The 14,627-nt window shown below is 43.4% G+C and overlaps 1 protein-coding gene across 1 annotated transcript in view; it reads right to left on the bottom strand.

Annotated features, from left to right (window-relative positions):
- Positions 1-4,209: 4,209 nt before the first annotated feature.
- The window catches only part of LOC138958963 (T-cell immunomodulatory protein-like), a 33,959-nt gene continuing 23,541 nt past the window's right edge, over positions 4,210-14,627 (bottom strand). Inside the window, 4 exon segments of the mRNA XM_070330317.1 lie at positions 4,210-6,081; positions 7,736-7,853; positions 10,345-10,427; positions 11,475-11,596. Of these exon segments, the coding sequence (XP_070186418.1) occupies positions 6,022-6,081; positions 7,736-7,853; positions 10,345-10,427; positions 11,475-11,596 (383 nt within the window). The 3' untranslated portion in view covers positions 4,210-6,021.

The following is a 14,627-nucleotide window of genomic DNA, read 5'->3' as shown; positions in this document are numbered from 1 at the left end:
CTCATAAAGATTGGCTCGTTTCACTGTGTAGCATTGCCCCCATAAAGATTGGCTCGTTTCACTGTGTAGCATTGCCCCCATAAAGATTGGCTCGTTTCACTGTGTAGCATTGCCCCCATAAAGATTGGCTCGTTTCACTGTGTAGCATTGCCCCCATAAAGATTGGCTCGTTTCACTGTGTAGCATTGCCCCCATAAAGATTGGCTCGTTTCACTGTGTAGCATTGCCCCCATAAAGATTGGCTCGTTTCACTGTGTAGCATTGCCCCCATAAAGATTGGCTCGTTTCACTGTGTAGCATTGCCCCCATAAAGATTGGCTCGTTTCACTGTGTAGCATTGCCCCCATAAAGATTGGCTCGTTTCACTGTGTAGCATTGCCCCCATAAAGATTGGCTCGTTTCACTGTGTAGCATTGCCCCCATAAAGATTGGCTCGTTTCACTGTGTAGCATTGCCCCCATAAAGATTGGCTCGTTTCACTGTGTAGCATTGCCCCCATAAAGATTGGCTCGTTTCACTGTGTAGCATTGCCCCCATAAAGATTGGCTCGTTTCACTGTGTAGCATTGCCCCCATAAAGATTGGCTCGTTTCACTGTGTAGCATTGCCCCCATAAAGATTGGCTCGTTTCACTGTGTAGCATTGCCCCCATAAAGATTGGCTCGTTTCACTGTGTAGCATTGCCCCCATAAAGATTGGCTCGTTTCACTGTGTAGCATTGCCCCCATAAAGATTGGCTCGTTTCACTGTGTAGCATTGCCCCCATAAAGATTGGCTCGATTCACTGTGTAGCATTGCCCCCATAAAGATTGGCTCGTTTCACTGTGTAGCATTGCCCCCATAAAGATTGGCTCGTTTCACTGTGTAGCATTGCCCCCATAAAGATTGGCTCGTTTCACTGTGTAGCATTGCCCCCATAAAGATTGGCTCGTTTCACTGTGTAGCATTGCCCCCATAAAGATTGGCTCGTTTCACTGTGTAGCATTGCCCCCATAAAGATTGGCTCGTTTCACTGTGTAGCATTGCCCCCATAAAGATTGGCTCGTTTCACTGTGTAGCATTGCCCCCATAAAGATTGGCTCGATTCACTGTGTAGCATTGCCCCCATAAAGATTGGCTCGTTTCACTGTGTAGCATTGCCCCCATAAAGATTGGCTCGTTTCACTGTGTAGCATTGCCCCCATAAAGATTGGCTCGTTTCACTGTGTAGCATTGCCCCCATAAAGATTGGCTCGTTTCACTGTGTAGCATTGCCCCCATAAAGATTGGCTCGTTTCACTGTGTAGCATTGCCCCCATAAAGATTGGCTCGTTTCACTGTGTAGCATTGCCCCCATAAAGATTGGCTCGTTTCACTGTGTAGCATTGCCCCCATAAAGATTGGCTCGTTTCACTGTGTAGCATTGCCCCCATAAAGATTGGCTCGTTTCACTGTGTAGCATTGCCCCCATAAAGATTGGCTCGTTTCACTGTGTAGCATTGCCCCCATAAAGATTGGCTCGTTTCACTGTGTAGCATTGCCCCCATAAAGATTGGCTCGTTTCACTGTGTAGCATTGCCCCCATAAAGATTGGCTCGTTTCACTGTGTAGCATTGCCCCCATAAAGATTGGCTCGTTTCACTGTGTAGCATTGCCCCCATAAAGATTGGCTCGTTTCACTGTGTAGCATTGCCCCCATAAAGATTGGCTCGTTTCACTGTGTAGCATTGCCCCCATAAAGATTGGCTCGTTTCACTGTGTAGCATTGCCCCCATAAAGATTGGCTCGTTTCACTGTGTAGCATTGCCCCCATAAAGATTGGCTCGTTTCACTGTGTAGCATTGCCCCCATAAAGATTGGCTCGTTTCACTGTGTAGCATTGCCCCCATAAAGATTGGCTCGTTTCACTGTGTAGCATTGCCCCCATAAAGATTGGCTCGTTTCACTGTGTAGCATTGCCCCCATAAAGATTGGCTCGTTTCACTGTGTAGCATTGCCCCCATAAAGATTGGCTCGTTTCACTGTGTAGCATTGCCCCCATAAAGATTGGCTCGTTTCACTGTGTAGCATTGCCCCCATAAAGATTGGCTCGTTTCACTGTGTAGCATTGCCCCCATAAAGATTGGCTCGTTTCACTGTGTAGCATTGCCCCCATAAAGATTGGCTCGTTTCACTGTGTAGCATTGCCCCCATAAAGATTGGCTCGTTTCACTGTGTAGCATTGCCCCCATAAAGATTGGCTCGTTTCACTGTGTAGCATTGCCCCCATAAAGATTGGCTCGTTTCACTGTGTAGCATTGCCCCCATAAAGATTGGCTCGTTTCACTGTGTAGCATTGCCCCCATAAAGATTGGCTCGTTTCACTGTGTAGCATTGCCCCCATAAAGATTGGCTCGTTTCACTGTGTAGCATTGCCCCCATAAAGATTGGCTCGTTTCACTGTGTAGCATTGCCCCCATAAAGATTGGCTCGTTTCACTGTGTAGCATTGCCCCCATAAAGATTGGCTCGTTTCACTGTGTAGCATTGCCCCCATAAAGATTGGCTCGTTTCACTGTGTAGCATTGCCCCCATAAAGATTGGCTCGTTTCACTGTGTAGCATTGCCCCCATAAAGATTGGCTCGTTTCACTGTGTAGCATTGCCCCCATAAAGATTGGCTCGTTTCACTGTGTAGCATTGCCCCCATAAAGATTGGCTCGTTTCACTGTGTAGCATTGCCCCCATAAAGATTGGCTCGTTTCACTGTGTAGCATTGCCCCCATAAAGATTGGCTCGTTTCACTGTGTAGCATTGCCCCCATAAAGATTGGCTCGTTTCACTGTGTAGCATTGCCCCCATAAAGATTGGCTCGTTTCACTGTGTAGCATTGCCCCCATAAAGATTGGCTCGTTTCACTGTGTAGCATTGCCCCCATAAAGATTGGCTCGTTTCACTGTGTAGCATTGCCCCCATAAAGATTGGCTCGTTTCACTGTGTAGCATTGCCCCCATAAAGATTGGCTCGTTTCACTGTGTAGCATTGCCCCCATAAAGATTGGCTCGTTTCACTGTGTAGCATTGCCCCCATAAAGATTGGCTCGTTTCACTGTGTAGCATTGCCCCCATAAAGATTGGCTCGTTTCACTGTGTAGCATTGCCCCCATAAAGATTGGCTCGTTTCACTGTGTAGCATTGCCCCCATAAAGATTGGCTCGTTTCACTGTGTAGCATTGCCCCCATAAAGATTGGCTCGTTTCACTGTGTAGCATTGCCCCCATAAAGATTGGCTCGTTTCACTGTGTAGCATTGCCCCCATAAAGATTGGCTCGTTTCACTGTGTAGCATTGCCCCCATAAAGATTGGCTCGTTTCACTGTGTAGCATTGCCCCCATAAAGATTGGCTCGTTTCACTGTGTAGCATTGCCCCCATAAAGATTGGCTCGTTTCACTGTGTAGCATTGCCCCCATAAAGATTGGCTCGTTTCACTGTGTAGCATTGCCCCCATAAAGATTGGCTCGTTTCACTGTGTAGCATTGCCCCCATAAAGATTGGCTCGTTTCACTGTGTAGCATTGTCCCCATAAAGATTGGCTCGTTTCACTGTGTAGCATTGCCCCCATAAAGATTGGCTCGTTTCACTGTGTAGCATTGCCCTCATAAAGATTGGCTCGTTTCACTGTGTAGCATTGTCCCCATAAAGATTGGCTCGTTTCACTGTGTAGCATTGTCCCCATAAAGATTGGCTCGTTTCACTGTGTAGCATTGCCCCCATAAAGATTGGCTCGTTTCACTGTGTAGCATTGCCCTCATAAAGATTGGCTCGTTTCACTGTGTAGCATTGTCCCCATAATAAAGATTGGCTCGTTTCACTGTGTAGCATTGTCCCCATAATAAAGATTGGCTCGTTTCACTGTGTAGCATTGCCCCCATAAAGATTGGCTCGATTCACTGTGTAGCATTGCCCCCATAAAGATTGGCTCGTTTCACTGTGTAGCATTGCCCCCATAAAGATTGGCTCGTTTCACTGTGTAGCATTGCCCCCATAAAGATTGGCTCGTTTCACTGTGTAGCATTGCCCCCATAAAGATTGGCTCGTTTCACTGTGTAGCATTGCCCCCATAAAGATTGGCTCGTTTCACTGTGTAGCATTGCCCCCATAAAGATTGGCTCGTTTCACTGTGTAGCATTGCCCCCATAAAGATTGGCTCGTTTCCAAAAGTAATCAGATAGAAGTGCACTGAACAAGGGAGAAAACAGTTCAACTATTTTATTGTCGTACCAACACAACATGAGAAGTCAAACAAAACTCAGATGATGGTTATACAGTACATTATGTACATCTTTATACAAAACTCAGATGATGGTTATACAGTACATTATATACATCTTTATACAACCATCAGGTAACGGGTATGCAAGACAGGAAAATGAACAGAAATTTACAAATATGGTAAAGAAGAAATGAAACAAAGTGCAAATAAATATTTTCTAAAATGCAACACATCAAACAATTTGTCTCAATGTAAAAAATAAATGACAAAATCAAAGGGAAATGAATTTCTTCACTCAACTAAAATTGTCTCGAGCAAATCTCATTGAAATCAAGGATGGTGATACAATGATCATCTCACTTTCTCTCCCTCTCTCTTTCTCACACACACATCTCGCACATATCAAAGCAAAATACCAAACTTTGCGACCAAAACAGATAAATAAATGAAGCCCCCAGGGAAGTAGGACGTCTCTAACAACATCTGCTATCATGTGCAGACACGACTCGCAAGTTTTCAAGGGAAGTAATCAAAACAGAGAAAAAAATTATTCCTATTTCATGTGTGTCATTTGAAGTTGCATGAAAACTACAGTCACTCAGATCATTGAAAATAGCTGTCATCAGGAGTAAGAAAACAAAAGTGCTCATAAGCAAAGCACAAACTTTTACACTCGTCCTCTTGCTACTAAAAACAAAACCAAAAAGTCTATAAAGATTTGTAGAAGATGCCTGCTTATAATATGCTGAGAAAGAGTCAATGAAACAAATATATTGAAAACGGAAGGCATTTCAAATACATGTACATGTATATATACTGCTTGGAATGTACGACACTGGCTGTTTGTCTGGTAATAAATAACTACATGTAATTTGCTTACAAAGACGGACTGTAATTTGAGGGGAAAACAAATTTGCCTGTCATGATGGGCCGCCTGCAACGTAGGGCCACTCTGGCTGGTCCCAAGGGTGTCCTCTCATCACTGGTACCACTGTACTTTCCTCTGTATCACCTCTACACTTCTCCCTGTGCTGGATATTTTAGAGAAAATAGTCCCCAAAAAATTAAAAAAGAGAAATAAATAAATTTTGTATAAAAGTTTCCAACTGAATCCATATTTATCACTGAACATCGTTCTATTGCACTTCATTGTTGATAGTGTTCTGCAATGTGTGTAATCTCCATTGTTGATACTGTTGTGCAATGTGTGTAATCTTCATTGTTGATAGTGTTGTGCAATGTGTGTAATCTTCATTGTTGATAGTGTTGTGCAATGTGTGTAATCTTCATTGTTGATACTGTTGTACAATGTGTGTAATCTCCATTGTTGATACTGTTGTACAATGTGTGTAATCTCCATTGTTGATAGTGTTGTGCAATGTGTGTAATCTTCATTGTTGATAGTGTTGTGCAATGTGTGTAATCTTCATTGTTGATAGTGTTGTGCAATGTGTGTAATCTTCATTGTTGATACTGTTGTGCAATGTGTGTAATCTTCATTGTTGATACTGTTGTGCAATGTGTGTAATCTCCATTGTTGATAGTGTTGTGCAATGTGTGTAATCTCCATTGTTGATAGTGTTGTGCAATGTGTGTAATCTCCATTGTTGATAGTGTTGTACAATGTGTGTAATCTTCATTGTTGATAGTGTTGTGCAATGTGTGTAATCTTCATTGTTGATAGTGTTGTGCAATGTGTGTAATCTCCATTGTTGATAGTGTTGTGCAATGTGTGTAATCTTCATTGTTGATAGTGTTGTGCAATGTGTGTAATCTTCATTGGAAGCCAGAGTTCACATGGCGTCAAAATGGAAACGCTGGGACTCTTGCAGTTTCTCTTTCTTGTCCTCCACCTGAAAACAAAAACATAACATGAATAACCTAATTTTCTTAAAACATACAGGATCAGGATCAGGAAGGATACCTGTCTGTTGGGTAGAAACTTATGGAATTTTTACTAGCAACACACAGACATACACACACACATGCGTACAAAACATGGCCAATATTGCCACCCAATGAAAAGCTCAGTTTTCTATTTCCCTGTCTGCACCCTCATGTCCCCCTCACCCAAACACACACAATGTCATCATCTTCTCTCTCCCCCCCCCCCCACCCCCTTTTCCATTGTTTTTCAGACTCTTCAAATCCATTTTTATTTTTTTATTTCCTAAGAACATTCAGAGGACAGGGCTGAGGTGCCACTCAAACAGAAGAGAACAAACCACGGGGTCTGATTCGTTGAAATCACAACAAATCTCAAAATCAACCAATCCCAAATGCACTGTTGCTGTCTTCCGACCGGTTGGTATCTTTCTCGTGTATCTCATCCCTGATGTCCAGTTGACTGGTGACCAGCAGCACCCAACTGATGTCTCATCCCTGGGGCCGGTAATATGAACAGCGTATTTTGGACGGTCGAGCAACCACAGTCGACTGACTGTTAAGTCAGTTGACTGCAGTCTGCTGACCGGCCGTGTTTTGACGGGTAATATGTGCAGCGCGGTAGCACTGACAGTCGGCTGACTAGACAGTCAGCCGCTCAGTGGTATTTTTAGAACATTACAACTTCCGATGTAAACATCGGTCCTGTTTTGGCGGTACCGGTATCTAAATTTCGGCGCCGACCCTAAACTTTTTTTTTCCAAACTCAAATTTTTTATTTTTTTTTGGGTGGTAAAGGACAGGGTGAGAAAATTTGATCATTAAAAATCTGAAAAATGTAAAAAAAATATTGTTTTTAGAAAACGATCCAAATTTACGTTCATCTTATTCTCCATCATTTGCTGATTCCAAAAACATATAAATATGTTATATTTGAATTAAAAACAAGCTCTGAAAATTAAATATAAAAAAATTATTATCAAAATTAAATTATCGGAATCAATTTAAAAACACTTTCATCTTATTCCTTGTCGGTTCCTGATTCTAAAAACATATAGATATGATATGTTTGGATTAAAAACACGCTCAGAAAGTTAAAACAAGTAGAGACACTGCGGTCGATCGACCGAAAAAGGTGCCTGTAAGCCCAACCGCAGTCGGGCGACTGTTTTCAGTTGGACCGGCAGTTGTTCGCGCTCATATTACTGACTTTTGCGGTTCAACGTCGACCCACCGTCAGTTTCACGGTCAGCCGACCGATGACTAGCTACATATTACCGGACCCTGATGTCCAGTTGACTGGTGACCAGCAGCACCCAACTGCTCTTTTTCCTCTTCCTAACCCACTACCCCCTGCCCGAGTGTCTGCAAAACTCACCCACTATCCCCTGCCCGAGTGTCTGCAAAACTCACCCACTACCCCCTGCCCGAGTGTCTGCAAAACTCACCCACTACCCCCTGCCCGAGTGTCTCCAAAACTCACCCACTACCCCCTGCCCGAGTGTCTGCAAAACTCACCCGCTACCCCCTGCCCGAGTGTCTCCAAAACTCACCCACTATCCCCTGCCCGAGTGTCTGCAAAACTCACCCACTATCCCCTGCCCGAGTGTCTGCAAAACTCACCCGCTCTCTCCAGTGCAGCAGTGCGATGATGGCAACGATGAAAGCACAGGTACCCAGCAGAGAGGCTCCCGTCAAGAGAACCAGGCGACTGGGTGTCACGTATAGCTTGGTACGCCAGCTACAGACAGGTCAAGGATAACAACAGGTTAAAGTCAAGCCACTGACAGCAAAGAGGTGAAGGATAACAACAGGTTAAAGTCAAGCCACTGACAGCAGAGAGGTGAAGGATAACACCAGGTTAAAGTCAAGCCACTGACAGCAAAGAGGTGAAGGATAACACCAGGTTAAAGTCAAGCCACTGACAGCAGAGAGGTGAAGGATAACAACAGGTTAAAGTCAAGCCACTGACAGCAGAGAGGTGAAGGATAACACCAGGTTAAAGTCAAGCCACTGACAGCAAAGAGGTGAAGGATAACACCAGGTTAAAGTCAAGCCACTGACAGCAGAGAGGTGAAGGATAACACCAGGTTAAAGTCAAGCCACTGACAGCAAAGAGGTGAAGGATAACACCAGGTTAAAGTCAAGCCACTGACAGCAGAGAGGTGAAGGATAACAACAGGTTAAAGTCAAGCCACTGACAGCAAAGAGGTGAAGGATAACAACAGGTTAAAGTCAAGCCAGCAGAGAGGCTCCCGTCAAGAGAACCAGGCGACTGGGTGTCACGTATAGCTTGGTACGCCAGCTACAGACAGGTCAAGGATAACACCAGGTTAAAGTCAAGCCAGCAGAGAGGCTCCCGTCAAGAGAACCAGGCGACTGGGTGGCACATATAGCTTGGTATGCCAGCTACAGGTGAAGGATAACAACAGGTTAAACTCAAGCCACTGACTGCATAAATAAAAGGGATAGACAAGAAGAGCAAACGCTCGATCGAGTCACTTTCGCAGTTCTGAATATTATATGAGGCATCAGATGGACAGGAAGAAATTGCTATTCACAACACAATGCATACCTGAAGAATGAGATTGCATGGATCGAGCAACAAAATATTTACCTTGGCATTAAAAATACTCTCATTAATCTCACATAAACAAACCCCATCAATAACTTAATTCACATAAACTAGCATCATTAATTTTTTTTCGAAGCAATCATATTAACAGTAGACACACTAACATTTGTTACTCTTAGAGCTGTGTCACTTTTATAGTTTACGAGAAAAGCCCAACGTTAAGTTGTGTGTTGACGAACAGGAAAGGCTAGTTATCTCCCCTGTGTTTCCGATAACGTTTGTAAAAAGCTACAGATGTAAATAATTTGATGTAAAGAATAATCCTATAAAGTTTGAATCAAATCCGATGAATAGTTTCAGAGATATGATATTTCAATTTTTTTCCTTCAAGACATACCTGTGACCTTGAAAAAGGTCAAAGGTCACCAAAGCAGACGTCAAAGTGTAGAGGTCACTGGGAGTCACGTTCACATAAAATTTGAGCCCGGTCACTTTTATAGTTTCCGAGAAAAGCCAAACGTTAAGTTGTGTGTTGCCGAACAGAAAAGGCTAGTTATCTCCCTTGTTTTTCTGATAACGTTCGTAAAAGGCTACAGATGTAAATACTTTGATGTAAAGAATAATCCTACAAAGTTTCAATCACATCCGATGAACTTTGTCAAAGATATAAAATGTCTAATTTTTCCTTTGACGCTGACCTGTGACCTTGAAAAAGGTCAAAGGTCAACGAAACCATCGTTAAAGTGTAGAGGTCATTGGAGGTCACGACTAAACAAAATATGAGCCCGATCGCTTTGATAGTTTCCGAGAAAAGTCCAACGTTAAGGTGGTGTCTACGGACGGCCGGCCGGACGGCCGGCCGGCCGGCCGGACAGACTAACACTGACCGATTACATAGAGTCACTTTTTCTCAAGTGACTCAAAAACAGAAACAAAGAAAGCGAGGAGATGAATTTTACAAAAGATGAAAGACACCAAAGAAGAGGAAAGAACTTCTCCCCTACCTCCCCTTCTCCCCTACCTCCCCTACCTCCCCTTCTCCCAGGGCAGAGGACAACGTACATGTGTTGTGGGTGAAATTGATATAGGTAGACAGTAGCACCTATGACAGGAGCACCCATTGAACCAGTCAATGTCCCTACATTGCACATATCCTTTCATGACTTTGTAGAGAAAGTGACGACAAAGTGTCCTTTTAATTAAAGGGATGACAGAAGGTGTCCTTTAATGGGGGAGTCCTTTATTGTGAGGTGTCCTGTCATGGAATGAGCCTCATATCCTAGGTACTACTGTACTTGATTTTATAAACAACATGCAGAGAATAGAAACAGTGATGCTGGCATTCAACTTATTCTTTTAGCTCATGAATACTGTATTCTGTATCATGAATACTGTATTCTGTATCATGAATACTGTATTCTGTATCATGAATACTGTATTCTGTATCATGAATACTGTATTCTGTATCATGAATACTGTATTCTGTATCATGAATACTGTATTCTGTATCATGAATGCGAAGATGATTTTTCATACACGATAAAATCTTAAAAGTAAAACAAGATCAAATTGATCAGATTGGTTTTGTTGGTTATATCTTATCCACACAATCTGATGCCTCACTGAAACTTCATGCATGGATGCATGTGCAACAAACCTTGACGGAGAATCGGTGGGGTGAGGGATGACAACAAGCTGAGCGTTGGGAATTATGGACGGCCACGACCTCTGACGCTTGGACTGCAATAAAAATTTAAAAAAAAAATAAATAAAACAAATATAAACTCGGCAAAACAATTATTGCACCCATTTTCGTACCCCAACTAAAGCATGTATTCCCGTGTCAATGAAGTCAAACTTTCATTCCCATTCAAGGCCCTCTACCTGGCTATCTGGGGCACTTTTCGGATCAAACATTTCTTTACATGACCGCCCCCCAAATAAGGGTACCGTACTTTCCGGGTCATAAGGCGCGACTTTTTTCCTCGAGTTCGACCCCTGCGTCTTGTATAACGAAGCGCCTAATCCGTGTATGAAATACGAAAAAAATCAAAGAGACCGCTTGAGTACCAGTCAAACAACTTGTGATAATGCATGTTTCAGCTACTAGGTACTGCCCTGCCTTTGATCTGGCCGCACACACAGATTTCCACTCTGTTAAACTCGGTCACTGACCGGTCACTGACCCCGATGCAGGAAGTGTTTCCTCTCTCAGATATGACAGGGGAACCACCTCTCATGGCAAAAACTGGGTCATTGACCCCTGGGAAGAAGGTCGTGTCTTTTAACAAGGCCACCCAGCTATCACAATGCCTTTGATCTGGCCGCACACACAGAGCACACATATTTTCACTCAGTTAAAGTCGGTCACTGACCGGTCACTGACCCCGATGCAGGAAGTGTTTCCTCTCTCAGATATGACAGGGGAACCACCTCTCATGGCAAAAACTGGGTCATTTTGGTGCGCCCTATCGGCCCCCTGCGTCCAATGGGTGACTGGATTACAATTTTGTTTAAAAAGAAGGGGGTGCGTCTTAGATAACGAAGCGCCTTGTCACCCGGAAAGTACGGTACCCCCAAAACTGACCTGACAAAAACGTAAGGTACCAATTAAAAAATCGACAAAAATTCAGAGTAGGCACAACTTGGCCATTTTTACAGACGAGGAGAGAGCCAAATCTGTTGACATGTCCACTTGGGTTTTAGTAAACAGCTGTGAGAGTGACACACTCCATCAGACTCGGTTGTAAAAGTAAAAGAGAGACGTCAAATAAAGACAAGACTGACCGTGCCAGAAGGGTTCTGTATTCCAACCTCCAGCACGTCCACAAAGTTGGGGGTCTGACCCAGACCGAACACCTCGAAGGGCAGCTGTAGGGAGAAGTATGCAGACTGGGACAGCTAAGATGCTGCAGACAGAGAGAAAAGGACATTTTATTCATAAAATACCGCCACAAAAAGGAACAGATACATGGCTGCCAACCTTATGACTGAAATTCCTGTGGGGGTCCATGGACAACGCAAAAAACTCTTACATGGTAACATGGGGAGATAACTCTTAAACAAAAACCATATGCCATATAAGGCATGGTCCGTGGTAGTTATCCCCCCTACCGGTGTCCTGCGCATGCGCCGGATGTATACCGGTGACACTCATTCCTTCCTGAAACATATACCCCTTTATACACAATTTGCGGGGCAGGCTGGGAGGGAATTTGATATGTGAGTTGGTAAGTATATTAATTAAATGTAAGTTTACTTTTGAAACTTCCGATTAAATTACATATTCTTAGCCAACTCACATAGATAGCAGATTGCTAATTAAGGTGGTGGGTGTAAATTTACTCACAGTTAACATCTTGTAAGTACTTGTCCGGCAGCTACCATAGCTGACAGACCATGAGTTCCATCCTGTCGGGTACTTACTATGTCCCGCAGGTAGAAATTCATGAATACGTCCTTGGACGTCTAATAAGCTGCATTCATAACCTCTGCAAGTCTTCTAGACTTTGAGTACAGCTAAAGAAGAGGCCCACACTCTGATTTCTTGAGTCCGTGCTGCCTGAAGAGAAAGGACTGACTGCCCCCCCCCCCCCCCCCATTTTCTTGCCACAACTTGTCAGCATGCTTAATCAATGTGGCAGTCCATCTAGCTAAGGTTGACTTGGCTAAGTCATTGCCTCTACCAGTGTTGATGGATATGAACAAAAGCCTTTGTTTTGGTGATCTAAACGGATCAGTGCGAGTCAGAAAAACTTTCCAAAACTCGAAATGGTCAAGTGGTTAAATATGGCTCTAGCGGAGCCGAAATATTGCAAAGCGGTTTGAATTGTATTATCGGAGCTGGTTTCTCCAGTTTCTACTTATTTGCGAGAAATTTTGAACGCAACCTAAGCGAGCAAAACCAGACAGAAAATGCACTTACTCCCACTTCTCTCAGAAGCTAGTAGAGTAAGAATAAACGATGACAAAAAAGTCAAGAAGATCCTCTTGCTTAACTCCATTATGGTTGTTCTTTCTTTCTTTATTTGGTGTTTAACGTCGTTTTCAACCATTCAAGGTATATCGCGACGGGATTATGGTTGTAACACCTGTGGTTATTAACCGAAGATGAAATGTCAACTGAGAGAGAAGCGTTATCTATCAACAATAGAATAGAATGCTGCGTATCAGGGTAAAGTCCCAAACTGAGGAAACTTTAGAACTTTGAGAGCTATGAGTAGTAGAAGAAGTTCGTGGTTTAGCGCCAGCTTTAACCGTTTTGCCCTATTGAGAACCAGGTGAGTGTGAAGGAAATCACGAATAACATTGACAGGCAAAGTTTATAGTGATAGCCTCCACGCTTTTAGAGCGCTAACCAGAGATAGTAGAGTGACGTAGAGAAGTGTATGGCACATTCTGTGAATTCAACTCACTGGCCGAGAGAGTTGACTTTGTACATCGCAACGAAAGTATAGTTACACTTAACCACTGTCCAGTGACAGGGAGGGGTTGTCACGGGAATCGACCGGGAGAAAGGAAGCCCGAGTAGAGCACTTAACAGGTAAATGGAATAAGCATTTGAGTATCGTTAATGTTTATCGCATAAGTTGAATCGACTAACACTGTAACTTTAAACATAGCAGACAGATATCTAAGACAAGATGTCCGCTATTTATGTTGTGCAGTGCGTCGTATAACCGGTCAGACAGGAAGGTAGCGACCAGATGACGGCACCAAGGATCTGAGAAGTCGCCGTAATTATCTTACCTATTGGCTCGCCTAGCGGAGATTCGACGGGATTTATAGACGCTAGAGCACGGTTATTTTGTGTCCGTATAGTTGGACCCTAGAGGTCACTGGGCGATAGTTACTGCGTAGACCGAGGTCGCCAGTAAAAGGATTTAGTAGTAAATACATTTCCTAGTGTACGGCTATAGAAGCTGTGTGATTCTGTGTAGGACCAGAATTAAAATATGTCTACAAGAACTTGATTACTTAAGAGATACAGAATATTTAGTAGACAGAGTAGACGGTGATTTTTGACTATACAAGAGTCGTGAGTCGTGAGTCGTTACACTTAAAATAGATATCGTGCGCCTATGAGGTCACGCACGGACTGGTTGTATTTCTTTACCTGATTGAAGAGTAGAGAGTTTTGATAGCGCAATTGTACGAGATTGTCATCTCTAGTTGTTTTTTGCTACAAAACTGTGAGTACCGGATTTTTTGAGTATCTAACCTTTATGTTCATGATTGTGTGTATTTGTGTGTATGCTGTTATACCTGATTAATACAGTGGAGGGAACCTACATTTGGAGTTGTGTTTGATTCCTGTATGACAGCGTGCTAACGCATTTGCATTCATTCACAGTGAGCAAGTCTGCTTGGCAGAGCTCTTAGTTTCTCTTTATGTCTAGGATGTCGGCCATTTTGAAAGTCAAATATGGCGGACAACTGTTCAAAAGACAAGTGGCAAAATCTTCAAAAACGCTAAGAAATCTTCTCGTAATACAAAAAAGGAACGCTCTCAACGATTCCTGAAGAAGTGAAGAAGGACGTTGATAAGTTACCAAGATTCGATGGCCTTCCCTGAGAGATAGGCCGAAAAAGCCTGAGCACCTCAAAACACGTCATGCAACGCGGGTTGAAGGAAAAGGAATGAGTGTCACCGGTATACATCCGGCGCATGCGCAGGACACCGGTAGGGGGGATAACTACCACGGACCATGCCTTATATGGCATATGGTTTTTGTTTAAGAGTTATCTCCCCATGTTACCATGTAAGAGTGCTTCAATGTCTTAGCAACCAAACGAAGTTATTGCTATCTATGTGAGTTGGGTAAGAATATGTCATTTAATCTTTTTTTGTAGTTTTCAGCGGCATCATTAGAGGGCCCAAACCGGAAAGAAGCACAACTTATTTTGTGTACATGCGCACATCCACTCGGCTGGTCTCCG

The sequence above is a fragment of the Littorina saxatilis genome, linkage group LG1, assembly GCF_037325665.1.
Source record: "Littorina saxatilis isolate snail1 linkage group LG1, US_GU_Lsax_2.0, whole genome shotgun sequence".
Taxonomy (NCBI): domain Eukaryota; kingdom Metazoa; phylum Mollusca; class Gastropoda; order Littorinimorpha; family Littorinidae; genus Littorina; species Littorina saxatilis.
Note: the sequence above shows the minus strand (reverse complement) of the source record. Positions and strands in the feature narration are given on the sequence as shown.